The 27,851-nt window shown below is 41.4% G+C and overlaps 1 protein-coding gene across 15 annotated transcripts in view; it reads right to left on the minus strand.

The window, feature by feature from the left end:
• Positions 1 to 27,851, minus strand: part of ARFIP1 (ADP ribosylation factor interacting protein 1) — an 86,868-nt gene that overhangs the window by 35,762 nt on the left and 23,255 nt on the right. For 7 of the 15 annotated variants that reach the window (XM_059721969.1, XM_059721967.1, XM_059721964.1 and 4 more), the window contains 4 exons: positions 27,161 to 27,240; positions 19,728 to 19,829; positions 2,921 to 3,004; positions 2,336 to 2,444 (listed from right to left, as the gene is read on the minus strand). In XM_059721969.1, coding sequence (XP_059577952.1) covers positions 2,336 to 2,444; positions 2,921 to 3,004; positions 19,728 to 19,829; positions 27,161 to 27,238 — 373 coding nt within the window. In that variant the 5' untranslated portion in view covers positions 27,239 to 27,240. Of the gene's footprint in view, positions 1 to 2,335; positions 2,445 to 2,920; positions 3,005 to 7,572; positions 7,687 to 7,969; positions 8,133 to 19,727; positions 19,830 to 27,160; positions 27,241 to 27,851 lie in introns of those variants that run through there. The other 8 variants (XM_059721973.1, XM_059721972.1, XM_059721962.1 and 5 more) reach the window with 5 other exon arrangements.

The following is a 27,851-nucleotide window of genomic DNA, read 5'->3' on the forward strand; positions in this document are numbered from 1 at the left end:
GTAATCAACCATATTGACTGATATCAATCTGATAACTGATATTTAGTAACGGTGCAAGGCATTTTAAACTACTGACATGAATAAACCTTTTTGTTTATTTGTTTTGCATTTAACACACACACCTGCCTCCTGCCTACTCCGGCCCTCGATCAGAAAGGTGGTGACCACCTTATTCCCACGCATGTTGCTCCCTTGCTCATGGCTCCTACCCGCAGCCCCGCTCAACCCATGCAGCTGTCCTGAGCAGGTGGGGCAGACCCTCCCATGAACAGCAGTGCCAGGCACATATGGAGCCCCAGAGTACACTGTTGCCTCAGTGCCGGCAGGCTCCACACAGCCAAGCTCCCATGGCCACCGAGGAGAAGCTATTTTTGCAAAAGTATCCAGTGCCTGGTGGAGCAGAAAGAATATCCCTCGCATAGTACTTTCCCCTGCCTGCACGCAGCCCATTGTCCCAGGAGCAGTCCCAGTGCTCAGGCCCCTGCTGCACGCATGGCTTGCCCTGGCAGCAGCAGCAGAAGCCAGTAATGGTCCCTTTGTTGCTGAGCATGGTGCCCAGTGACAGCTTCCTGGCGCTCCCTCCACTTCCCCTTCCCACTGCTCGCTGGAACCTGTAGTCTGCCACAGGCTTGGGCTGGCAGTAGGGTGTGGTGACCGGACTACACTCACTAGGATGCGCTGGGCACGCAGCTGTAATTATTGGCTACAATGACCAAAAATAGCCGATAATGTAATTTCTCCTTTATCAGTGCTGAACCAACAGCCAACCAATACATCGGTGCACCCCTATTTCTTAGGATGATATCCTTTATTGGACCAACTATGAGGTAGTGCAAGTGTGATGTTGTAGCCATGGTGGTCCAGAAATTATGGAAGAGCTAAGGATTTCTTACCAACATAGAGTATTTGCAATATTCCAAAATGATTAACACAGCTTGAACAGCGTCCTGGACACCAGTTAGTTATCTTCTGCAACAATGGCTGTTTCATGGATTTCTTACTTCTTTACAGACAGAATAAGTGTAGTGATGGAGAACACTTGTTTGATTTACATTTATACAGCTTCTATTAGCCAGACAGCTAGAGTCAAAGGTGGTGAAACCAAGACATTAACTATGTAACTTTTTTTTATGTCAGGATATAAACCAAAATGTAAAGTTTTAAACTTATAAAAGCAACAAATGATATATGTAAATTAATTTGCTGCTACAAAGACTCATTTTCACATTTGTTCATTTGTTATTCATTTAGGTCTTTTAAATTCATAATTCTGCTCTAGATAAAATAAACCACGTAATAGTTTATTACAACTTCACATGAATGTCCTGTTTCCTGGTGTTCATTATTGTTTCCAGACACAGTCAGATGAAGAGAAACAAAGAGTGATATCACTAGTTTATTTTATAATTTCAGCATTAGCTTTAATTACATACTAAAAATGGTTACTAGGATACAGTGTGAAATTTACATTCAATACAAAAAACCTACTAGCTTGTGATTCATAGTGCAATCAAGTCAGTTTTCAAAAGACTTAATTCCCCTGAAGTACAACATTTGTTTAAAAATCACAGATGTTAAATATGTTCCCCCCAACCCCCAAAGGATGTAGCCTTTTAGTACATTAACAGCAAAACTAGGTCTATTCACACTGAAGAATCCTGTGGCTCTATGCTCTTCTATTTTCAGTATAATCCAATTTTTTTCATACTTACAGGACCTTAATATATGCACCATGATAAAAAGGGGGCAGGAGGGGGAATTCAGTGTCAGTAGAAACAGCAAACCTAACACTGGGGAGGTTCTAATTCTATTCACTTTAGAAAGCTAAACTGGCTACTGAGGAGTGATAGTTGGGAAGAAAAAAAATAAAAATCAATTCCACTATGTAAGTTTACAATAAGTTTACTTCTAATTCTTTAAAGATAATTAGGGTTCTAAACAAAATAAAAGTTTTACCATAAATAGTTTCTTCTTTCTTTGGAAAGTTTCATATATATTACATTAACACACATCTAACATGAAGAAACATCTTTGTTATGAGTTCCAAGAAACTGATAAGAAAGGCAACTCTTACATAAAACTGGAAGCTAGTTAAAAAGTTGTTATAGTCTGTTAGCAGTTTTTATTTTCCCCTTGAGAAACTGAAAATCTAATATTGCCATTTTAGTAACGAGCATGTCACACCTTCACGATCATTACTATACAAAAGTGATTAAGGCAGCTGTCAAGTCTGAGAAACTGATAACTGGGGTGGATTTCATGCAATTCTGAAACAAACCTATATCAGTTGAATTGTTATCATTAAAAATTGAGACATTCAAGCAGTTACTATTACCTTGGAATGGTCCTGCTTCAATGACTCCCTCTTTGGTGTTGTCAGAGCTATGAGATGTTATTTTGGTTTCAGAGAGTCCAAGTCCAACTGGTAATGAATGTTTCAAATCCTTGGAAACATGTGAATAAAAAGGAAAATTCATGCAAAAACCCAAATAAGAAAACATTTAGGTACTACATTATCTTTTGCAGATCACTTTAAACTATTCTGTCTGTGGCACAAAACCTCATTTATGGTGTAATGGCATTCTATTATGATGCATTAGGGCCAAACATTCTTATAAACCTGTTGTAGTGTTTACAAAATACATTAGAGGTTAAACTCTTTTTATTCACTGAAGTAGATAAAAGAAAAACACTTCCCTCTGCAATGTCAATTTACTGAATAAGTTATTTAGACACACAATACATACTTAGCTTTATTTTTCAAAGTGATTAACTCCTACAAACATCTCACTAATAACTGGGAACTAGAAGCCTCTCCCATCATCACCCTCATGTATGCTTGTTCACATGAGAAAACAGACTAAAATAAATGATTTTGCAACAGTTGCCTATGTGGACACACACACTCTGCACTGAGTACCTTTGTGCAGTTTAGTCCACCTTGAAAAGTAAACTGAGCTGCAGAAATCAGAGGGCCAGATCCTATTCCCCTCTGCTCAAGTCCCTAGGAAAAACAAACAAACAAAAAAGCATTAACAAGCCTACATTTATAACATGTTATCATCTTATTTTAAAAGACAAAGTCACAAAAAGCAGGAGCAAGACTAGCACCTTTTGATTTAAATGCTTTATGGGACTCAAGCAGAATGAAGTAGGATCACCCTCAGGCAGTTAAGAGGTGGAACAAGATCCTGTCCTGAGTATCCACTTGGGGACTAATACAGAAGAACTGCTATTAAATTCACAGTCTAGAAGGGGTCGGAGTAAAAGAAGGGTGGAGGGATGGCAGGAAGGGCAGGGGAGGGAATTACATAGGTTTTTTCCCCACAGGAAAGCCAAAACAAAATTTTTTTCCCTATTTATTGGATGTGTAGAGCCAAAGACATCTTTAAATGCTTTGTTCATGCTTATTGCTTACAAATATCTCACATGTTCACACATATATTGTGAACACACTAAATGTAGGCAATAGCTAAAATGGATGAGAAAAAAATTATGCAACACGTACACCCAGATTACAAGACAGGGAAACCCGTGGTTGACATATCAGGAACACTTTCACCTCAAAATAAAATTAAAAAAATAAATCAAAATGCTTTCCTGGTTAGTCTTGGGCCTAAAGTCCTGAGCACCAGATCTTCTTTCAGCTTCAAGAAACTGACCTCCACCTTCACAAGCAATATAGGTTTATCTCAACTATAAAATTCTTAAAATCCTGTTAATGTATTAAAAGACTGAAGCATAGTTCTGCTTTTGCAAAGGTCACCTAAAATAATATTCTGTAATCTATTCACACATCTGACTTCACTGCATTTTTAAGTTTACAACTAACAAACTTTTAAATAAAAAACTGCAACCATATAAAGGGTGAATCTTTATTAGACAATACAACATGTTTGCACTAAGATTTTTATTGTGTTTTAGAAGCAAAGATAAGACTGTTATAGTTCTAGCACATGTCTGAAGGGCAAGCTAAAACCTAGATTCTGTCACTGTCTTCACTTCAGTTTGTTTAATGCATGTGAAAAGGATTGCTCTTGTGCTTCCACTTGTAATAAGAACTTCTGGGACTTTTCATTGTGTCAGCAAATATTAGGTAAGTATCAGCTTTGGTCTAAAAGTTAGCTGTGTCTTCACTCTGTTTTTCAATTAGAACACCTACCTCAAGCTAGATATAACACCATTTTTGGTCAGAAGACAGCCTAAAGTCATTGTTAACAAGACCTGAAGACCATTTTCAACTGTTGTATTTAAAATTTAGCAAAGTTCTTTCTTGAATATCTTATTCACAAGAAAGTTAAGACTTGGGTAGACCAAAACTACTTAAGGATTCATATTGAATTTAAACAGTTTGGGGCATTTTTTGGTCTAAATATTTTGCGCTCATATTTTCAAATGGATATATTCTGGGGATTCCTCCAATCCCATTTTAAAAATGTATTTGCTTTAAAAATTCTAAATTCTAAAAGGATAAAGATCTCCCACCAAAAGTCAAACTTTTAGTTCCTCTAAAATGAAATTTTTGCCATTGGCATTTTTCAGAACTACCAGTGAATCAAAATAATCAACTATTCATACAACTTCAGTTATATTACTACAAAACATTAAATGAAGACCAAAGCCAGGTATACAAAGCATAAGTGAACAATGTGTTTTGGACTAGTAATAATTCCTACAATTGTGTCTTCAGAATTCTTTTGCTACCAACAACTGAAAAAGATTAATCTTTACATTCAAGTCCCCAGCTGTGTTTGTGAAGTTGGTAGTTAGAAAAATCATGTTTGACAAGTGAAGAAGTATAATGAGGAGATGGATATAAATATGGAATTCCACTTTCATTTTTATTTAGTCATTCACCAGAGGATTACATTTTAAAACAAAACCACTGAATGGAGTTGCTTGTCACTGAAAATATGGGATTCCCCCAATCTTCCCCATTAGTTGCCCTTCCCTCACGAAAGGAAGAGTGAGTTTTTGGTCACCTGACCTCTTCCACTTCTTAGAAGAAGCAACACTGTGCATTTTAAAATTAAAATTACTCCTGTATTTGGAGGGCTGGCAGTGACAAAGAGCAGAGAAAGCATTCACACTACTGCTAAATGCTAACTTGGAATGTTGATAGAATAGAAGCTAAGTTCATTTCTTTTCTCAGGCTTTTCAGAAAAAAGGATGAACCAAACAATATTTGTGCAGTCAGAGCTGGAATGGTTTCCCCCTACCCCACCCCAACAACTACCATTTTTTGATATTGGAAACACTGATGATGTTTGAATTACTTAATCATATGAGCAAGACCTCTCTAGAGCCACAAATAGATGCTTTACTTTATATAAATACAAAGTGCCTGCAAAGTTAACAGGAAGGGTGACAAGAATATTTAATTTCTTACTAATAGACTGGCATTAGGATATCAAGTTCTCCAAAATAAATATTTGTGCGGTTCCAGCTATGGTTTTGGGGGGTTTTTTGCTTTTGTTAGGCAGTAATAATTCATCCAGATTCAATTCATTAGATAAATATGAATGTATATCAGGCAGGATGTGTGAAAAGCTTGATCTGATCAGGTTCTTAAGGGGTAGGGCTTAATATTGTGTTTATCTTAAATTTAAGACATAGGAATGAAATGTAAATAGGAACATGTAGAAACAAGCACACCAAGTCTACTTCTCAAAAAGTAACTTAATTTTCTATAGTATAAAGCCATACGCCATGTACAGACATGCAGGTTCTCCTAAAAGAGTTGCTGCCCTCCCAGAAGAAACCATGGGTGTTCAGGATATTTCTTCCAGAGCAAACATGGGTCAGTCCAGGAAAAAAAATAACCCAGGAACAACCACAGTTAAACTTCTAAGCGAGTTTCCCCTGGGAGACACAATGTCTGTACATGTTCTTTTCTGAGAGATGCCATGGTACAGTCCTCCAGCACCTCAACCACTGTCCTTTGTTTCCACACCTCCCAGGGAGACTGTGTCACTTGTTGGACTTTTACTAACCAAGCAGAGAGCAAAACGTACCCCCTTCTCAAGAGAGGAGACACAAGCTGACCCTGAGCAGTCTGGATCAGCCAATCAATGCTGCTCTGTGCACTGCTGCCATCTGTTTTCCGGCAGACTGAGGGAGTCTGCAGAGTACACCAAGATGTGCGCACAGGCTGTGCAATGTCAACACTGCAAGCTCTCTCTGTTCATCAAGGGTTTGGCATCAAATGTCTGTTCAGGGGCCTCTGGGTAAGTTTTTCTACTAGGAAAACAAACCTGGAAGACTTCTCCCAGATCATTTTAACATATGTATGCAGCCTTAAATAAAACATTGGCAAAGACCTCAAAGTTCTGATACTGCACATGAATCTTGTGATAATACTATTTAGTGACCAGATGAAAACATGAAGAAACCTCTTCCTCCTGAGCTGACAAGTATTTAATTATCTCTTTCCCTATCAAATATGACAGTTCTAAGCTTGGGCAGGGGGAGAAGACAGTAGTTACATAATTGTCTACAGACTATCAAAGGCACAAAATACAAACAGCTGTTTAGAGGCAGCCATGCTGAGTGACAGATATACTTCTAGTCAAACCTGCCATGAGCAATTTTACATCATGACGATGAGTAATTTTAAATATACAAATGTCTGTCTGCTTTAGGCAAAGATGTCATGTTTAAAGTTCAGAATCTGAATTAAGCCCCAGCCACTTAAAGGTGGACTTTTCAGAAGGGCCCTCCACTGACCCAAGTAAACTTATTCTTGAAAAGGACCAAACTGATGAGAAAATAATTAATTCAGGGTGGAAAAATATTTACAGAATTTACACCAAATCCTTGCTGATCTGGAATCTAGGCTGTGCACATTAATTCTATGCAACAACTTGGAATGAGCAGGTTTATATCTGTTGACAATGATGCCTCAGCTAGGGAACTGTGTTCCTCATATAGGTGGGGTACAGTGTGTTACCAAAGACAAACCAGGGAAAATAAGACTGGTGGCAAAAAAAGACTCCTTTCAAGGTCATCCTCAAAAATAAATAAATAAATAAATAAATAAATAAATAAATAAATCAACCTAGGTAAAGACAAAAATCACCTAGGCAAATGACTCTTTTGCCTAGCAATGCCAATACAAATTAATACATTTCCTCAAATGTAGGAACTGATACTTAATTGCATAAAACAGGAAGTGTGTGATGCACTCTTATGAGAAATTATTACCAGATTACTATCTGCATAGAGATCAGATGCAGAGTTTTCTTTTTCAGAACCTGGGGCTTGGATGCTAACAAAAGTCTTGGATACTGCTGACAAGGGAGACATTAGGAAATGGAACTGTGGCTGCAGAATGACACTACTATCCACAGGAGATTTAAAAGCAGCCATGATGGATATAGGAGACTGTGCAGGCAATGAGAGAGTCTAGGTCAAAGTCTTGTCAGAACACAGCACCAATGATTCCAGGATATACAGCATGGGTACCTATGCTACCAAAAAATGATACTGGTCAGTAGTGTGGGCATTATTATATATATCTATACACACACACACATACATATGAATACATTTTCAAAAGGGCTCTCCACTGACCCAGTAAACTTGTTCTTGAACAAGTGTGTACACACTCACGTGTGTATATATAAAATGTGTGAGTTTGTGCATCTCTCTCTCTCTCACTCTCTCTCTCTCCATGGCAAGATGAACCTAGGCAAAATATCATTAGCTTGGTTACAGAATGCAACAAAATGAGAAACAGGCTGCCAGAAACTAGTTTCTTATTCTAACAAGAAGTATCTGTAAGCGACCATGCCTACACAATTAAAATGCTTTCACATGCGCTCAAAGTTGCTTCAGTTAACATTAGCCAAATGGAAGATGGGTCAAGCATATATGGTGGATGCATTTTTATCATTACCTTATCCTTACCAATTCCTTTATTAAGCACATATCTGAAACAAAGTGACAACTTAAAATGTGCTATTATTACCTCTCAGCAGGCACAGCAAAGGTTTTGGTTCTTGTCAGGTTATTTCCATTAGGAAGAAAATCTGATCATATAAATTAGTTATTTCTTGAGTGATCTGGTTTATTTATCAACATACACAGTGGAACTTCCCTTAGTAACTGTGAAGACAAGCCCTCGGTGCACACTAGGAGTGAACACAGAGGGAAACGTAAGAAGTATCTGATTAATTTGATCTACTCAAGACAGTTTAAACCCACTTAAAATTTGTTTAAACTCAATTTTTTTAAAAGCTGGCATTGAAGTTATTACATGGATCTAAACAAGGTTTATCAAGAGTTAATCTGTCTTCAGTGCATTTAGGGTAGGCATTTGCATTGGTTTAAATGGATCAATTTACAAACTATTCAGTGGCACTAAACCAGTGCCACTTTTCTATTATAGACTAGATCTAAAGTGATGACAGTTGAGTTTTGCAGATGGATCTCATAAAGAACGTATATGGTTAACAGTTCAGAAAGTGCTAACTCAGGTGAGGACTATGGTCCTGAACTGAAATACAGATGTCAAGACTGTATCATTTCCCTACAATGGGGAAAAAAAGCAAGGGAGACAACTGTGAAAGAAAAATCAGATCTATTAAGCTGCAAAATCAATGTTGTAGTACTATTTCTGCTAAAAATGGTAATGTCAATAGTTTGACACTGACAATGAGTAAGTATCACAATTTGCAACCAATTAACAGCATAAAAACGGGACAGTATTTTAGTTCCATGTGCTACTTGGATGAAAGTGATAGAGGACGAGTGAGAACTAACACACACAAATACTAAACTTCATTCAATTTAACTGGGTGACCATGCATTGATGACTCCTTAAAAGCGCAGGGGGGGGGGGGGGGGGCGGCGCAACCGGCAGTGCATGTGCCACAAGTGGCAGAGTCAGCCTCTTTATGTGGCATGCAGCAAATCTGGAAAGGAGCAAGGGAACACAGCAGCAGATACAGCAGGGTGCCAAAAGCAAAGCAAAAGATTGGGATGGGAGCACAGGGCGGAGAAGAGAAAGCAAAGCAGCAGATCATGCAAGCAGCAGAGGGCAGGGCAGCAGATTGGACTGGGAAATTTTAGACAACATTTTCCTTCAGTCTTTGGACAAACTTCTCAAAACTATGTAAGTCTTATTTTTAAGTCACATGGGAATTTAAGGCATACTGATTTCAGCAAGGCAAAAAACATTGCTCTGTCTCTTCCTCATGTCCTGCCCTTCCCTCACAGTTAAGAAACTTAGTTGCCTTTTTCCCTGATTGACTTCTCAGCCCACAGCAATGCTAAGTCAATCCAAAACTCCTGACTGTAAAATCTTCCTCTCCTACCACTCCAATCACTTACCTTTTGCATCCTACCAATCACCTTTTGTATGTTGCATAGTTTTCTTACGCTGATACCTTTTTCAAGCTTTTGTCCAAAACCACGTTATCTTTCCTTACATAAATCTATGCTTCATTTTCCCTCTATACTCAATCCAATCCACTTTACTTCTTATTCCCCTTTGCTTCCTTTCTTCATGGCTTCAGGTTCTTCCACCCTGGTATTTATAATACGGAACTCCTCTCACACCACATCTCCTAAATATTTCCTCTATTCCAACTCTCATCTTACAGGCCATCTTCCCAGTTAAATCTTCCCCCATTCTTACCATCAATAATTCTCACAGCCTTCTTTCCTAAGCTGTCAGAAGTACAGCCCTTTGCAGCAGTAGACTGCCATGCAGGTTTCTGTGGTTTGATATTATAAGAAACCAAAACCAGTTTCCATAATAACAGATTTCCTTAAAAAGTTCTTGCTAGAGCAGATGAAGACAAGTTAGAATACAGCAACACCTTTATGACTGAGAGTTTAGTCATGGAAACAATGATTTCAACTGTCTTTTACCCTGGGATTTGTTCGAATGGAATAAACTTTATTTGAAGCAACACATCAGATATTAGCATTGTATTAATTTGTTAAGAGAATGGTAGGAGCGGGGGGGGAGGGGAAGTCAAGTAAATGTAGCCATTTAGAACTGGAGGGGGGTTCTTTGGCTGCATATTTCTGCATAATTCTATATGCAACTGACTGCATTTTAATATGAACATGAAACAATTACTATTTTACAGGTTCAAAAATACATATGGAGATGTACATTGTTACTGCTCTGTAAAAAAATAATTCTAATATAATAAAGGGCTTAGTCTGTCTGCCTGTGTGTCTGCCTGCCTGTAACGCTTTTGGCCAATTATGCATGCACGCCAAGAAGGCAGGCGGCGATTGGCTGCGCAGGTCCAAGTTTGAGCCACTGCTGGGAAAGTATGTGGCAGTGGCAAACACACCCCAGCCACCCAAGCAATGGGGCTTCCCCACACCTCCCTGCCTGAGGGTGAAGGGGGGGGGGTCACAATAGCAGCACCCCCCATCCTGATGCCCCCCAGAACAGCTGGCAGGGAGAGGGAGGTGGCAGGGAGGGAGGAAGGAAGGGGAGTGGGGAGGTCACAGTGGCAGCTGTTGACAGGGTCAGGAGGGGGGAAGGGAGAAAGAGAGAGAAAGAGAGAGAGAGAGAGAGAGAGAGAGAGGAGCGAGAAGGGGGCCCTGACAATAGCCGGCAGGGAGGGGGAGGCCATGGTGAGGGAGGGAGGCTGTGCGGGCCCAGGTGGGTGCGGGGAGGCAAAGGAGGCGGGGGTCATGGTGGCGGCTGTTGTTAGGGCCAGGCAGCAGGGAAGGAAGGAAGGAAGGGAGGGATAGCAGGGAGGGTCACGGTGGCAGCGCACCACCACCACACCCCACCCCGACAACAGGTGGTAGGGAGGGGGAGGCAGCGGGGAGGGAAGAGAGTGGAGGGGAGGGGAAGCAGGGGTAAGTCCCACTGCAAGGCAGAGGCAGGCAGGGGGAGGGAGCCCCCACACTGGAGGAGAAGGTGGCGGTGGTGGTGGAGGGGCTCTTTACATCAGGGGCTCTCAACCTTTTTAAATTACAGACCAGTAAACCGCAGACCGGTCCACGGGACAGCAAACTATGGAGCTGCAGCCAACTCTTTTTTATACTCGGTATAAAAAAGCGCTGCTCTGCAGTACGCTTTATTTCTGGACTTCCAGTCCAGCAGGCAACCCTTCACAGCCTGGTGCCATGTAAACACAGGGGGGCCGGGGGCATGTAAACACTCCCTGAAATCTATCGTTCCTGAGAGGCAACTAGCTAGTATTAAAATAAAAATCAAGCACTAGTTTTGCTTGTGCATGAACAGAAGTAGATCTATGTATCCACTTGTACTTACATAACCAAGAACAGATCAAGGCCCCAATAAGTGCCTGATGGCAGTTTGCTGCTACAAGAACACACTTCCAGGGCAGAAGCTAGTTGTGACACTACAGTCAGCCCTCAACAAAAGCTTGCATCTGCTAGATCGATATTCACTCTGCTACCTGGGTCAGAATCCTAAATCCTGAAATTGCAGGCAACCATGCAATAGACATTTAGTCCAAAAAAGTCCTATCTACTGAGACCCTCCCTGGATGTCAGGGCCACAAACAACCTCTAATGCCATACTACACACTTAGAATCTTTAGTGAAATGACAAATACAGAACCTCAAGATGTTACAGTCACAGGAAAAGAAGAGACAAAGACTGTAAACACAGATTCATTTCTAGTGATTTCCCTCTACAGAAATTCTAGAGAAATTTCTCTCACTAGAAATCGTTCTGGGAGAGGGAGCAATACAGGTTTTTAGCCTGTAGCTGCCCCCTCTCCCTTGCCATCTTCACTGGTCTGGGGAAAGCACAGATAGCAAGTTACTCCACGTCTCCAGGTACAAGGGGACTGGAGTAGCAGGGCTGTGGACACCAGCTCCTCTCCTACCCTCACCCCTCTCCAAATTTCAAAGAAGACACCTGCAGCCCCGCTAGAGCAGAAGGAACAGGTGGCAAAGCCTTTACTCTGTTTCCCAGACTAGGCAGCCCCAGGTCTGGGGACAAGGTGGGAAACACTGCCTTACTGCTGGTCCAGAAGGGGAGGGAAGCAGCAACGCAAAGCCCACAGCCAAGGGCTGCCCCTGCTACTTCCATTTCCTTCCAAACCAGACCAGCATGGGAACATATAAACCAGTGGTTTATATGTTTATATGGTTTATATGTAAGAACATATCAACCTGTGGTCTGCAAATCCCTAGAAGTCCTCACACTATATTTAAGGGGTCTGCAAAAGATGCTAGGATCAATCAAAAGTATATAAATACCCACTCTTAGAATTCAAAGGGATCCACACCTCCATTTGAAATTTCCATAGGTGTCTACCGTTTGAAATATTTTAGGGGTCCGCAAATGAAAAAAAGGCTGAAAACCACTGTTAAAGCATTTGTTCTTGCAAGAGAAACTCTCAAAGAGAGATTCTGTGGGCTGCAACCTGGAAAAATCTTCTCTCAGAAGAGGTATGTTTCCCAATGGAGAAAGTGAACACATGCTTGTATGCTTTCATTCCTACTGGGAAAAGGCATAGAAAATGTAACAAATCTACATGGCCTAATTCACCATCAATGCCAACCTGCCACACCCCTCCCCACAATCTTAGGCCATGCAATGATGGCACTTGTTATATATTCCTAACTAATATGCTCAGAGGATCCTATGAAGAGGACCACACAGCATATGCTGCAAGAGAAGGCAAAAAAAGCCGCACAGTCCATGGTATTCTCACCTGGGGGGAAAATTCCCTTCTAATCTCAGATCCATTTATTTCCAACACCTGTGCAAAAATCTGCCAGGCACCCAAGATGTTTCCCAGCACCACTCTGAGCACTGGCATGCCCTAGAAAATGTCTCAAAACTTGTTCTGGTCAGTACCTGATGCTTCAGAGAGAAGTGAAAACCAGAAGCCAAACAGTATTTTCAAGGGGTAAGAAAATTTCTTCCTGGCTCCAGCACACAGCCTTAAAGCCTGGGATTAACATGGTATAATGCAAGACAAGTATTATAAGGATCTTAAAAACCAAAGAGCAAAGAGAATTAACATAAAAAAGAAATCCAATACTTGAACTCTCAGACCTACTTAAACTGGGCCTCCTTAATGGCACATACAAATCCTGTAACACTGGGCATCTTTACATGTGCTCCTGAGAGCCTCTCTAATTAAAGCACCCACAGCATCTTGTGCATTCAGTGTCCCATGCTTCAAAATGGCAATGGGGGGTGCTTCAACTAAAATTTGTTCGACGAATTTCAAAGAGTCTCCGCCGCCATTTTCAAGCTCAGGGATGCTGAATACATGTGATGCTGAGGCTGCTGGAGCATGCTAATTAGCACGCTCCTGAAGACTTGATTAAACAGAGTCTCGATACAATTATGACTTGATTAATCAAGTCTGCTCAGACATGTTCTAATTAGACTGCGTTGGAGTAGGCGTCAGGCACATGTATAGGTGTCCACTGTGTTTTACCCCAAAACCACATTTTTTCAGTTCAGCTTCTGCCAGTGGATCCTGACATCATCAGCAAAGTCAAAAAGCCCTACACCATCAGATACCTCCCTCCCATTCAGTGCCACAGAACTCAACGTCTCCTTTCAACCCCTTTGAAGGAGTAACAAAACCAAACAAACGCCCAAAACCTCACATAGTAGTGATTAAAACTCTGTATCTTATAATAGCAGCATTTCAATTAATTTATCATGCCCAACCTTACTTTAGGTTCTTTGCTCCTCACTGCTTTTCCAGAACTTCACTTCTCAGATGATTCGAAATTAGAAGGTTTCTTAACTTCAATTAATTCATGAACAAATTGTGTCCAGTTTATCTTACACCACTATTACCCTTTAACTTATATTTCTTTTCTTTCCCTGTAATTAATTGCCCAGACATATTTATGGAGTTGTCATGCCTAGTCTCAAACCTTCATTTTGCGAGGCTAAACAAGCCAAGCTCTTTTAACTGCTTTTAAGATGCATGCATCATTCCTCTCAATATACTAGTAGGCCCTCTCTGCATCTTTAATTAAATGGTGTATTTAGAGGTGCACCGCTGCATGCACTCCCAGGGGAAGCATGGAGGGCATGTGCCCCCCAGGTCTGTGTGCAGTACAAGGGTGGGCTGCCACAGTGTTGGGCTCTTGCTGGCAGGGAACTGGGCCGGGACTGCATTTGGGGCATGCAGCAGCACTGGGCAGGAGGACTACAGTGGCGGACCACCGCCCACCCCAAGCACAGCCCTGGTCCAGCCCCCTGCAGAGAAGAGTCCGGTGCTGCCCCCAGCCCCAGTGGCAGCCTGCCCTCACCCAGTGCACAGATCCAGGGGGCACATGCCCCCCATGCCTTCCTCGGGGATGCATGCAGCATTGGGAGCTGCCTCCCCACACACCCCCTAGATGAGCCGCTTGCAGCTGTCCCATGCCTCGCGCTGGCTTGGCAGTGCCTGCCTCTGCCCCTGCTCCAGTCCCACTGCTTTCTTCACTGCAGGAGCTTCAATCTGCCCAGACTTACCAGCCAGACGCTGCTCTTCAAGCTGCCAGGCTGCATATCAGCAATCAGATTGGTATCAACTGATATGGCTCATTAATATGGCCATCAGTATCAACCGAGAAAAATCTTTATCGGTGTACCCCTAGTGTTTTTTTGTTTTAAATATAATAGAGACCCAGCTGCCCTGATGTATCATTTAGAGCAGTGGTTCTCCACCTTTTTTGTACCAGGACCCATTTGTAAACCTGAATGGCCAGACCCGACCTAGTGCCTCTCACTCCCAACCTGTTGCCCCTCTATATGTGGGGCAGGGGGTGGATGTGTGGGATGGGGGTGGGGGGGGCCCGCAAGCAACCCCTTGTAGGCTGGAACTCTTAACCTGCAAGGGAAAAGGCAAGGTTTACCACATTTTTTTCCTTTAAAAGAGAATCCATTTTTAAAGTTTGTTGATCCATTTATAAAGTCTGTTCACAACCCTTTCATATATTCTTGTGACCCATTTTTGGGAACGCAACCCATGGGTTGAGTTAAATGGATTTAGAGTATCTTACCAACCCTTTGTACAGTGGTATGAGGATTTCCCCCTCTTTAAAATATCTAACTTGATATCCTAGAACTGCACTAGCCTCTCATGGCTACACCACACTGTTAACTCATGACCATCCTAAAACTGATCAATATACCCAGTTCCCTCTCACCCTCTCATTTCCAGGCTATGAACCTCCACCTTACATCAGATATTTTTGGCATCAGTAATTCAGTACAGGACCTGCACCATTACATTTTAATAAATTTCTATTACTCCCCTCCACATGGTTATCTAATTTTCTATACCATAATTCAGTCTTCCTCAGCTTTGCCAATACTATGCAATTTTGTCATCCACAAATTTTACACACGCATACACTTGCTCTTGCATCAGGGGTGCTTCTTAAAAATCTTAATCCAGGATATATCCAAATCCACGAGAAATATCAAACTAGTAACACTACTTTAGCCAGTTCCTTCTTTACTTTAAAAATTAAAGTATAATTCCCATCTTGACCACTTTAGATGATAAATTCCCATGAGGCACATCAAAATGCTTTTTTAAATCCAGGTAAATTAGATTCACTGCATCACCCTTATCTTAGAAGTCAGTGATTCTATCATAGGATATTATGTTAACCAAATGCAATGTCCCTAGGATAAACCCATACTGCATTTTATTCTATTTCCCATTTCTTTACAGTTACTTGATTTTTCTTTAGTATAAAACCCTGCATAATATCAAAGCCAAACTAATTGTACTAGTAACCTAGGTCCCACTCAACTCCAGTTTGTTTGTTCGTTTGTTTTGAATTTGGCACTACAATTCTCTAATCATAAAGTATCATGTTCAAATTAAGACATTCAATGAAAATCCTTCCTACAAAATTTGCAACTTCATGCATCAGTACTTTCAATATTCTGGGATGAATAATACTTGGACCCTCTAATTTTGTCACAGTAAGCAGTCTAATTTTTACTTCCACCACTGAGTTCCAATGTGGGAATTTCCATGAGTTGGTTCCATTACCATTATCCTCAGTGAGTCCTTATTGAAGACTGAGGCAAAGTACTCAGCTACAACAGCAGAATAATGAACAATTAAACTAATTGGGACCTACCCCAGGGCAGATGTTACGAAAACATGCAGTGGGAATGGTAGCCTCCAAAAATAAAAACCGCTTTAGACTAACTGAAGATACAGTTTAATAAAATGAATGCATTTTAAACTACTCTGTTAGCATAAAGGAATTCAGGAAGGTATTTTTACTAAGAGCTCACAACATTTCAAGAGAGACTCTGGTAACCTTCTAGTGCCATTAAACAGATAACTTACAAATCCCATCTGAAGCATCTATACCTTCAAAATGCACATTAACAGCATAGTCACAAAAGTTCAGAAGAACATATCCAGGGAGACAAGAAAAAAAGGTGACAAATTGGGGATAAAAATAGTATTTGTTTTATATCTTTCTAACGGATTGTCATGTGCATTGTACCAAACAAAGTTTCATTCCTTTTGACAGCCACAATCCCTACATTCTTACCCAGTGACAATAAAAATGCAGTTATTCCTGTGAACATAATTTTCAAAATATATAATCCAATCAACATAGGTTGGCACCTTCTTTTAATCAGGGATCCATTAGATGGTACTCAGAACTAATTTCTGGGCCCTGCTTGGAAAGAGAGGGTTATGTATGTGGGGATGGGGAGGTATAAAAAAAATATATATAGATCCCCAATTCACTGCTGTGGGCATTAAATACTGATGCATTTGAAAAGCTCTCATAAAACTAAGCCTTGAAGCTAATTCAGAACTGTACAAAAAGAACCAGCCCCAGAATTTTCCATCTAGAAGTAGAAATACCCAAAGCTCCATGGCTTGTGTCACAGCATACTCTGCTGGACAGTCAAGGAAAAGAACAAGAAAAGCCATTAAAAAAAAAAATGTGAATGTTGAAGGGACCTGCAATTGCATACCAACGGTAAATGATACAGATTTTAAAATGTTTGCTATTTTTTGTACTTCAGCTTAAACAGTGAAGACTCCTGATACCATCAAACACTCCATAACACTCACACTTAGAGCAACAATTCTTCAACTTTGTATGCAAATAGAACTACTGTACATACTTGATTCTAAGATAAGGTTTTTGTCTTGGGCTCCAGCTCTAACCCGGGGTCAGAAACAGCTGCAGCCTGTCTCCCCACCATTCCCTCCTCCTACTACCCCTCCTGCAACCTTTCCCTCCTCCCACTACCCCTCTCCCCCCACACAGCCTCTGCTCCCCTACCTGCCCCTCTCCCTCACTGCTGATCCATACCAGGATGTTCTGTCCATGCTGCAGCCTTGGACACTGGGCATGGGCCTAGCCTGGACCTGTTGCAGCAGCACACAGCCCACTTAGCTGCTATGTGCCCAGGCTAGAACAGGGATGGAACCTGCCACTGTGGAGCAGAGGCTGGGTCGAAGGGACGGGGGGAGCAAAGAGGACCCATGACTGCAAGGGAGCAGAGGTGGCAGGGAGAAGCAGGGAGCAGAAGCTGGAAATGGGGACCCAAAGCTGCAGGCACAAGAAGGGTGCAAGCTGACTGATCTCCCCACACTACCTGCCCCCCTGCAGCAGTGGAAGGGATGAATTAAAGACAACCCTAAAATAATTAGATTCGATACACGAAAAATTATAACAACTTTTTACATTTTCCATGTATCAAATCTAATGGGGGGAGGGAGGGGACCATCAGGTTTGTCTTATATTTGAGTAAATATGGTGTTCTGCTTTTCTAGCTTTTAAAATGCCACTTGTAAGAGAGGCAGTTTCATTTAATCTTAAATTTGCCACCTCTGATTTCAAATCTACAGGAGTAATCTGCTTTGGCGCCTTTGGAACTCCAAAAACTGCTAATATTATAAGCTGGATGCCTGATATACAGTGCCTGCAGAGCTATACAAGTACCAATTTTAAAAGATACATGCTTCCAAGCCTCCCGTAGATAAAACTCTTGCAAGTACAATCCTTATATATTCTTAATCTTAAAACTTGATGCGATTTAAATGCTGGACTATAAAATAGATGATATATAGCAGCTCTCATTGCTACAGATTAACAGAACTGCAACTAGTAAAATAACTTTGACACAAAGGTACTATAAGGTTTTTGTAAGATCTACTAGACTTCAAGAACTGATGGATTTGATCCACTGTAAACCTGAACTATTATTACATGTTAGTTCTTCAAGGAGTTTTTCTAGTAAAGACATCACCAAAAGACTGCCAAAAAAATAATTGACACCTAAAATAATTCCACCTAAATCTCCCCATGTAGCCCCTTCAACTGCAGGGAAATAAAATTTAAGGTACTGTTTGCAGACACATGCATTTTTTCATTTCAAGTCTAACTGAAAAAAAAAATCCCAGATATTTAAAGCAATCTGACCCAAAGAATATTTTTATAATAGGAGCTCTAATACAACTCAACCTTAAATGTAGTTAGAAGTTAAGTGAATTTATGAAAAGCAGCAAAACATATCTACAAGCATTTACTTATTTTTAAACTTCTTCTAAGGACATTTAAATTGCATCTGTATGTATATCTGCTACTTTTAACTTAACATGTCAGAGTAAACAACGATGTCGTTCAACGCCAATAAATGCAAGGTTCTCCACCTTGGGAAAAAAAACCCGCAGCATCCTTATAGGCTCGGCAGTGCTATGTTGGTTAGCACGATGGAAGAAAGAGACTTGGGGGTCATCATTGACCACAAGATGAACATGAGCCTGCAATGCGATGCTGCGGCTAGTAGAGTGACCAGAACGCTGGCTTGCATCCATAGATGCTTCTCAAGCAAATCCCGGGACGTCATTCTCCCCTTGTACTCGGCCTTAGTGAGGCCGCAGCTGGAGTACTGCATCCAGTTTTGGGCTCCACAATTCAAAAAGGATGTGGAGAAGCTTGAGAGAGTCCAGAGAAGAGCCACGCGCATGATCAGAGATCAGGGAAGCAGACCCTACGATGACAGGCTGAGAGCCCTGGGGCTCTTTAGCCTGGAAAAGCGCAGGCTCAGGGGTGATCTGATGGCCACCTACAAGTTTATCAGGGGTGACCATCAGTATCTAGGGGAACGTTTGTTCACCAGAGCGCCCCAAGGGATGACGAGGACGAATGGTCACAAACTACTACAAGATCGTTTCAGGCTGGACATAAGGAAGAATTTCTTTACTGCCTGAGCCCCCAAGGTCTGGAACAGCCTGCCACCGGAGGTTGTTCAAGCGCCTTCATTGAACACCTTCAAGATGAAACTGGATGCTTATCTTGCTGGGATCCTATGACCCCAGCTGACGTCCTGCCCTTTGGGCGGGGGGCTGGACTCGATGATCTTCCGAGGTCCCTTCCAGCCCTAATGTCTATGAGATCTATGAAACAAGTCAACACACAATTTATTAGGCCAGCAGACTATCCGAAAACTTAAACTAGCTCAAATAATTCTGAAACTGACATACCTGGTAAACTGATTATGAGAAAGTCTTTGTCAAGTTCTGCAAAAAATACACCTCCAAACTATCTTTATGAAGCTGTTTGTGATCTAACCTTCCTATGTCCCCAGCATCATCCCTATGGCATGACAAAATATTAGCCACTATACCTTTCCATAGCTCTAAGGAACCACGTCAGACTACATATAGTATATATGGCCACAATATATTTAATATATTGGATTTTCAATAGTGATTTAATGGTTCTTTTTAATTAAAGAGGCTCTGGACATATCTTACCCTGTTAAAATTGTGTTCATGCGAAGCTTCAAGCTGGCCATTGGTAGTTACAGAAATTTCCGCTGCCGAATTTTTGGGAGACTCTTGAGCCATTGCACTGACCTAGTAATGTAAAAAGAAAAGGTTAGTACTTACCTAGATTGGAACATTACTAGATTTCTACATGGACTAGATATCAACTACTGATTTTACATATAAACCACTTCTAAACTCAGATCTTAATTCTGTAACGTTACTTAGATTTCATAGACATTAGGGCTGGAAGGGACCTCAGAAGATCAATGAGTCCAGCCCCGTGCCCCAAAGGCAGGAAGTCAGCTACAGTCAGACTCCCAGCAAGATAAGCATCCAACTTAGATATGCTAAGTCCTTGTGCATCCCAAAATCGCACCCCAAAACTTAGCTGTTATATGACACAGAGCTTGCAAAAAAACCCCAATAGTTTGGCAGCTTCACAATTTGAGAGAACAAAAGAATTTGAAACTGTCTCAGTGTTGTAATGGCTTTTTAATGGTAATTAAAAAGTGTCATTTCAGTTCACCTGAGACCAAATCAGAGTCCAAGAGGAATAACATCTTAAAAGCCCTGAATGGAAAAGTGTTTATACTTCTTAATAGCAAATGGGTCCAAAAACAGGGCGTATTAATTCTCATATATAACCATAATGCACTTGGCATACCTTACATATTCCATAAAGTGAGGCAGGTTTGAAAGAAAAAAAAACTACTGCCAAATAAAGAAGCATGGCCTGGGGAATGCAGCAACATTAATCACTGTGTGTACAGAATTTAAGTTTTCATTTTAACTAGTCATATTTCCAGCCCTTGTGTACATATATGGAACAACATAATTTAGTGCTGTCTGTTGATGCTTTTGGCTCTGTCACTGGCAGCATATCAAAGTTAACCAACTCACTCCTGCCATTCAGGATGTCAGATCTACTGAAATTCAAGAATAAAATCAGCTTCATATTACTTCTGCCTCAAAATTATAAGCAGCAACAGAGGTAATTGCTGGAGTCATTCATGCCAAATGAGGATTCAAATTAAAGCTGCAAGGAAGAAATGGAATAAGATGACAATCTTTTCTCAGCAGCCCTCTTACAACAGTTATGAAGTTTGAAGAAACAGATGCATCTTCTTTTCCAATTACTAGGGAAAGTGGAAGTTTACTACATACAAAAAATGGAGCCTCCAAACAAAGTAAAAGAACAGCACACCTGTGACATGGAAGGTACACTTTGCACACACAAGCTACCCTTAAGGCCCTCCTGTGGTACACCTTTTGGCAACTGGTTTATTCACCTAAAATCCATTCATCTTGTTACAGTAATGGTACATGAAGCCAGATAAAGAAATCTTTTTACTACTTTTCTGAAAGTGATATGTGCATACAACAGCAGATTTTTGTCTTTGTTCTCCCTTCTTAAATGAGATGCAGAACACTGAAGACTTACTTGCAAGTTACTCTCTACTTTACTTATAACAGCCAAACTAACAGACTTATTAATCCTAAAGCATCTGCCTTTCCAGATAAAAGGTTGTGCCAAAACAGTGAATTGATCACAATTGAAAGGAAAAAGAGTACTACCCGCTCTTCCAATAAAGTGTAGCAAATGGAATAACTGATGTGGTTCAATGGTTTTACACAAACTTGGTTATGGTAACCCGCATAACTCTTGCTGACAAAACCTCCCTCATGCTCAACGGAGTATTTTTCCCATTTCCTCCATCATTTCAATGGTGTTGCTGATTGAGTACCTTGGTACAAGGAATATTTCAGTTAGATCAAGAGGACCTTCCCTAGATTAAAGTAATACCTAGCTTTCTAATCCATCACTACTTGTGTCTGATGCATGCATTTGAATTCCCATGTTTCTCCGTCACAGGATGGATTTTCAAAGCTCAAATTGAAGGAGACACCAAAATTCAAGTGGCACAGTGAAAGGCGAAACAAAACAAGATGGTAACCCCCTCTCTCAGCAAACCAGGATGACACTGCTTCTTTGGTATTGCCAATCTCTACCAGCCAAGGAAACTGGGACCGAGATAAGAAACAGATCATGAGCTTCCATTCTGCCCTCCCACGTGGATCAGGAAGTGCACTGCATTAGCACAAGGCAGCTAGCCAGTAAAATGAACAACACCTGCAAATGTGCTTTCATCAGAGTAAAAGTGCGCCCAAGATTGTCTAATGTGAACCTGTATGGTCTTGCAGTGCAGTGCACAGGATTGTGTGCTAGCCATAACAATTTTATTTAGCACCAGCAGGTTGCTTTAACAACTTTATATTTTACAATGACTCTTAACTGGCTGTGGAACGAAGCTTGCTGCTTTTAACTAAAACAAACTTAACTACACAAGTAGTTATGGCACAGAGAGCTTGGAGATGAATTTACAGTGTACTGGCTGCTTCTTGCTAACTCCCTAACATGGGAACTTCTGTGCACTAAAAGTACAAGAGATTCCTCTTTCTCCTTCCTTCTCCCATGCTCCTGCTCCTCTCTCTTCATGTCATAAAACAGTATTTCATCAGGGTTTGAGGAATTCTTGTGCATCTGCACTCTTCTATTTCTCTATTCCTTGTTTGAAAGCAATGTGAAATTTCAAGCTGGGGGGGGGGAGGGGGTTAGTCTTGTCATAAAAAAAGAAGAATAGAAACTCCTCTGTGGAAACATGAAATAAGAAGTTTGCCTTGGACTATTTCAACTTTGTTTCTTTACTATTATCAGGTGCCTCTTTGGGCCAAGGTGAAGATCACCTGAAAAAGTGAGCTGTCTTCTCTCCTCCATCTCCTCAGAAACTTAAAAGGAATGAAGTTGTTTCCAAGCCAGTAGGACCAAAATAGTGAAAGGTACTTAAAGGCTGAGTTGAGATTATCTAAAGGCCAAATACCAAAAGTGTAGTGTGCAGCAGCTGATCAAGTTTTTCAAGCACCAGGATTGGCCACCGCTATTAAAAGGACTTAAGTATTTTTTTTCCTAACTAACTTTGTCTTTCACAAGTCTATAAATATGGTTGTGACCATTAGATTTAAAATGGCAAGAAAAGCTGTCTGTCCCAGTTATAGGACAAACTCAATTCGTTATATGACACAGCTCAGAGACTCATGAAATAACAGAAATTTCAGGAAATTCTGTTGAAATTGAAACCATCTTTTGTTTTGCTTAAACAAGAAGATTTCTGTTTCTGTTATTGTGGAAAACAGAACTTCTTCATTCTTTCGGCATTCCATAATTATAGGTTTGTAAAGTTAGTGTCTTGAAAATCTTTTTCCATGCATCTAGCATGGTGGAAAGTCAAACCCCAGATCACTTTGTTCTCATTTTTATTATTTATTGATCAGGAAATCTCTCTTGCAATTTTATGAGATCTTGGTAAGAATACCTTCCTGAACTGGTTTGTAACCGGACAGACATTCTCTCTGGACTGAGAGAAATTCAGGCACATGCCTGCACTGGTTCAGGCTAGAAGCCAGGAGGGCACTAGAACAGCCCTCCCTTCCCTTGCACAGTACTGGGCTGAGAGGAGCATGTCCAGGCCCTGGCAGGACCTCTGATTAGGGAGGGCTGCCTGCACCATCCCAGGCTTTTCTCCGCTGGCTGCTCAAGGGGCAGGAGTGTTGCCAGACCCCTCCCCTGCTAGCACTCTGAGGCAAGGGGGAGTGTGCAGTGCATACATCTGGTGATGATACAGAGCTTTTCAATCTCCCTCCCTGCTTCTTTATACTATCTGCAACAAACTGAAAAGCAAGTAAGCCAGAAGGGGGCTGGATAACAGTGTTCATCACCTCATCAGCAAAACAATAGCCTCTCTCCATTACTTCAAACTCTTAAATAACTTACCAGCTGACCTGATTACTTCAAACAGCCCTAAGCAGTCACTGTTCTGTCTGCCTTCCCAACGAAATTGGAGATGCACACAGACACTTCTCAGCATTAGCTAGCATACCACATGCCTATGGTCCATGGGGCTGGGGTCCCTGCTGTGGGACATGGGAGGGAGCTGGAGGGATTTCCTGCTTCAGCAGTGAGCAGAGAGGGGAGGTAGGGCAGGGGGAAGCCAGGCAGACCCTGCAAGTCTCTGCTGGAGCTCCAGCTAGGAAGCAGAGGGGATGGGGCCAGTCCTTCCCAGCCCAGAGAGCATGCTGGGATGCTGGGGGTGTCTGGTTTATCTTAAACCAGCAAGGGGTCTGGGCAGACATTGCATAAACCATTTTGAGCCAAATCAGTTAAGTCTGATACTACATTCAACCAGGTTGAAACTTGGTTTATGTGCACTGAACATCTGTTCTGTTACAGGTTTAAACCAGTTTCTGATTACTTAAATGTCTGTCCCTAGCCAATGAGAAAGGAGGGTAACTCTTTATTTTCATGTGTCTTACTCTCAGAGATTGTTAGTTTTTAAGTGATGCCCATAGGTCTACTGATACACTTGTCCTTTGCAGTGTTCTGTGCACCGAAAAGGAAAGAAAAGGACCTATCTTACAAGAACAATTTAGCTTATACAATATCAACCTGATAACTGGCTGATCCTTTCTTCCTAGACTGAATCAAATTCTATTTGTAATAGGGGAAATAAATTCCATAATCATATCAAAGGAATCAAAACTCATGGTAGAGGCAATATCTTTTATTAGACCAACCAGATGTTTGCAAAAATATATCTAATAAAGATATCGCTTCTACCATGAGTTCTGATTCCTTTTGCCTCTAGATCAATATGGCTACGACCTGGATATCATAGTCATATTGAGGCAGCTTACCCCCAAAAGGTCAATTTTCGTGGTTTACCAGAAAGGCCAAGAAAACCTCTGCATTAAGGAACAGATTTTTCCCATTTAAAACATCTGAACACAGTCCTCACTGATTGTGGCAGGCACATGGTTTAATAGCTATAAGTCTACTACATAAAATGAAAGATAAACCATGGCTGGTACCAGCAGTGAAACCACGAATATCTGTCTCTGCCTGAAACAACTAGCATATTAGGAAAGATTCTCAAGAACTATGGAAATGCAGGAATCATCTATGAATAAGCCTACTGTCTGTCACATATTCCAGATGTTAATTCAATGATTCCCAATCAGGGTGCCTTGAGATCCTTTCAAGGGTGGAGTGGAGGCCATGCTATGTTAGCACTTTTAGATGTGCACACATAAGTTACATAATAAACCCGGAGATTTTATGTAGGAATCCATAAGTGTCAAAAATATTCTGACCTGTTGTGGTGCTTCTGAATTCTTTGCAACAGAATTGCTCAATTATTTTTCTGCCGCCAGAAAACAAATTAAAACTAAGAACTTGCATTTTCCGAGGGGTGCCTTAAGTCTAAAAAGGTTGAGAACCACTGTCTTAATTCCTATTGAAGGGTACCTGTTTTCATTAGGGTAGAGGTGAATAGTCTGTGTGAAACAAGATGCCTACGCAGGTTCTGCTGGAGAAAACAGGTCTGAATCTAGTGAGTACGTTTTATTTTTGTCTTTGTCTCAACACACACCTGGACACCAACTCAAAATAATTTACATCTTATCTGTATCACAGTTTTAGAAAGATACTTCCACTCAATGTGGTCAAAGGCTTATCCACACAAATAAGATGACTGTACTAATCTTTCCTAACTTTTCTTCACCGTCCTTGAAGGGTAAAATAGGTTTCTGAGAATTAGAATATTAGACTCCATTTTAACAAATAGAAAGAAAAAAAAAAAAGTACAAGCTATAACACCTGAGTGCCCATTTTTAAAAGTTAGGCCACACTGTTCCACAAAGACAATTTTCTTCAGGACATCACTTTTTCACATCAGCTCCAGGGAAAGGTTTGTGATGGGAGTGGGAAGTGCAACATGAATGCTCTTAAAAATTTTCAAAAACAATAAGTATAAATGGACCTGCATATTAAAAAGGAGAGGTACACTGATACACTGGTCCATATCGTATCAGCACCAATAAAAGGAAAACTAACATTATTGGCAATCGGCATCTTTTGGCTGGTGCGGCCAAAAGCGTCACCAAAAAATGCACAGGAGTGCAGCTGCAGCATGCACAGGAGTGCAGCCCAACAGCTTGGAGAGAAACGTCTGGCCAGTAAGTCTATGGGGGAGAAGGGGCATGGGGGCAGATCAAGGCTCCCACAGTGAAGAAGGGAATGGGGCTGGGGCTGCACAGTCGGGGTGGGGTGGAACAGTGCGTGGGATGAAGCCACAGGCAGCTTGTCCAAAGAGCACGGGGGAGGGGGAAGAGGGGGCAACTGCTGCCTCTGCACATACCCCAGGGGAGGCATGGTGGGCACATGCCCCTCAGATTTGTGCACAGGGTGAGGGCGGGCTTCCCACTGTGAGCTCAGGAATGGGGCTGCACCAGCCTCTTCCCCTGGGCTGCACTCAGGGCAGGCGGTGGCAGCACTGGGCAGGGGTCTATGATGAATTTTGGGGTGGCTGTAGCCTCCACCATAGCCCCCCACCCAAGCACAGCCACAGCCCAGCCTCTCCACTGGGAAGGGGCTGGTGCAGCCCACGGCCCCCAACAGCAGCAGCCGTCTTTGCCCCACGCACAGATCTGGGGGAAAGGTGCCCCCCATGGCTCCCCTGGGGTGTGCACAGCAGTGGGAGCCACCCCACCCGCCTGCATCATTCAGACGAGCAGGCTGCAGTTCTGTTCCATGTCCCACTCTACCCCGGCTGTGCAGCACCTGCCCCTGTCCCAGCCCCAGCCCCACTCCCTCCCTCACCTTGGAGGCTTTGATCTGCACCCCCCACACCCCGTCCGTCCCACATGTCCCTTTCTCCCCTGAACAGACCTACCAGCTGGATGCTTCTCTCCAAGTTGCCGGGCTACATATCCACTATCGGATAAGTACAGGCCGATGTGGCTGGTCAATAATCAGCCATTGGTATCGGCCTAAAAAATCTTTATCAGTGCACCCCTATTAAAAAGATAACCTGGATGGTATAAACTAAACAGTGAATTTTTTTTGTTCCACTGTTGAGAGAAAGCTTTACCACAAGTTATTTCTTTGATACAAATAAAGTAAATAGTATTTTTGTCCTTCAACATCCTATATTGCTTTTTCACCCTGAACAATACTAAAGTTTTTATCCAGAACCATATGCAATCTCTCTCTTCTTGTAGCACATGCATTTACGTTTAGCTCCCCTGCTTATATCTATTTAGCTATTACAAATCTAGTAACACTGCATCAGCAAGACAGTTGGCTGAAGTGGTCCTAAGTGACATCATTTGTTTAAAGTATAATCAAAGCAATCTGAAACTAAACACACAAATGTAAGAAAGCCAAAAAATAAATCTGATTTGCACATGAATATATACTGCCAAAATAATTTTATTATGCTCTATATATCAAGCATTTATGGCAGTCTGAAACTGTTACAGGGATTGGTTGATTTTACAAAGTTATACAAATATCACCCAATCACCTCAGAGTCAGACTGGACCTCTTCTGCAGCTGCTTGAGAGTCATCAAGTGTGGTGAGTTCATTGCCACGTTCAGACATACCTGAAAATGAAATAGGTTATGCATGCATTAATTTTCATGCAAGTGTTTAGATGATGCACCTTACAGATACTCCTAATGAAGAGTGAACCTTAAGAAACTCATTTTACTATTGAGAGTCCCTGCTTCATTTAAAAAAAAACCCCTCCCTCTAAATTCCAGTTGCTCTTAATTTTCAGGAAAGCAGAAAGATTCAACATAGTTTATAAAAATGTAAACAGATTAGACTAATCTACTTGCATCTAAGTGGTTTTAGGCACAGTAACCAAAACAGCTTTCTTGCTCACCATGAAAGAAAATACCAAAAACATCAGGCTGTTTAGAAGTAGTACAATCATAAACAACTAAGTTACATTTGTTTGGAGTATCAAAAAGATGTTTTCCCATTCAGAAAGCATCCATTATGTTTTGGGTATAACATAGTTTAAGTAACTGATTTTTAAAGGCACTTTTACATGGGCTCTGGCAGTAGGAGGGAGGGAGGTGTTCTACAGTGGCTCCGAGAGAACTGCTGCATCTCCTGTATCAGCGTCGCTACGCTTTAAAATGACAGCAGGGGCGTTCGACCAGCTTTAGTTCAAGTGCCTGTGCCACCATTTTTAAGTGTGGAAACT

Source organism: Alligator mississippiensis, chromosome 2 (assembly GCF_030867095.1).
Source record: "Alligator mississippiensis isolate rAllMis1 chromosome 2, rAllMis1, whole genome shotgun sequence".
In the NCBI taxonomy this organism is placed as follows: Eukaryota; Metazoa; Chordata; order Crocodylia; family Alligatoridae; genus Alligator; species Alligator mississippiensis.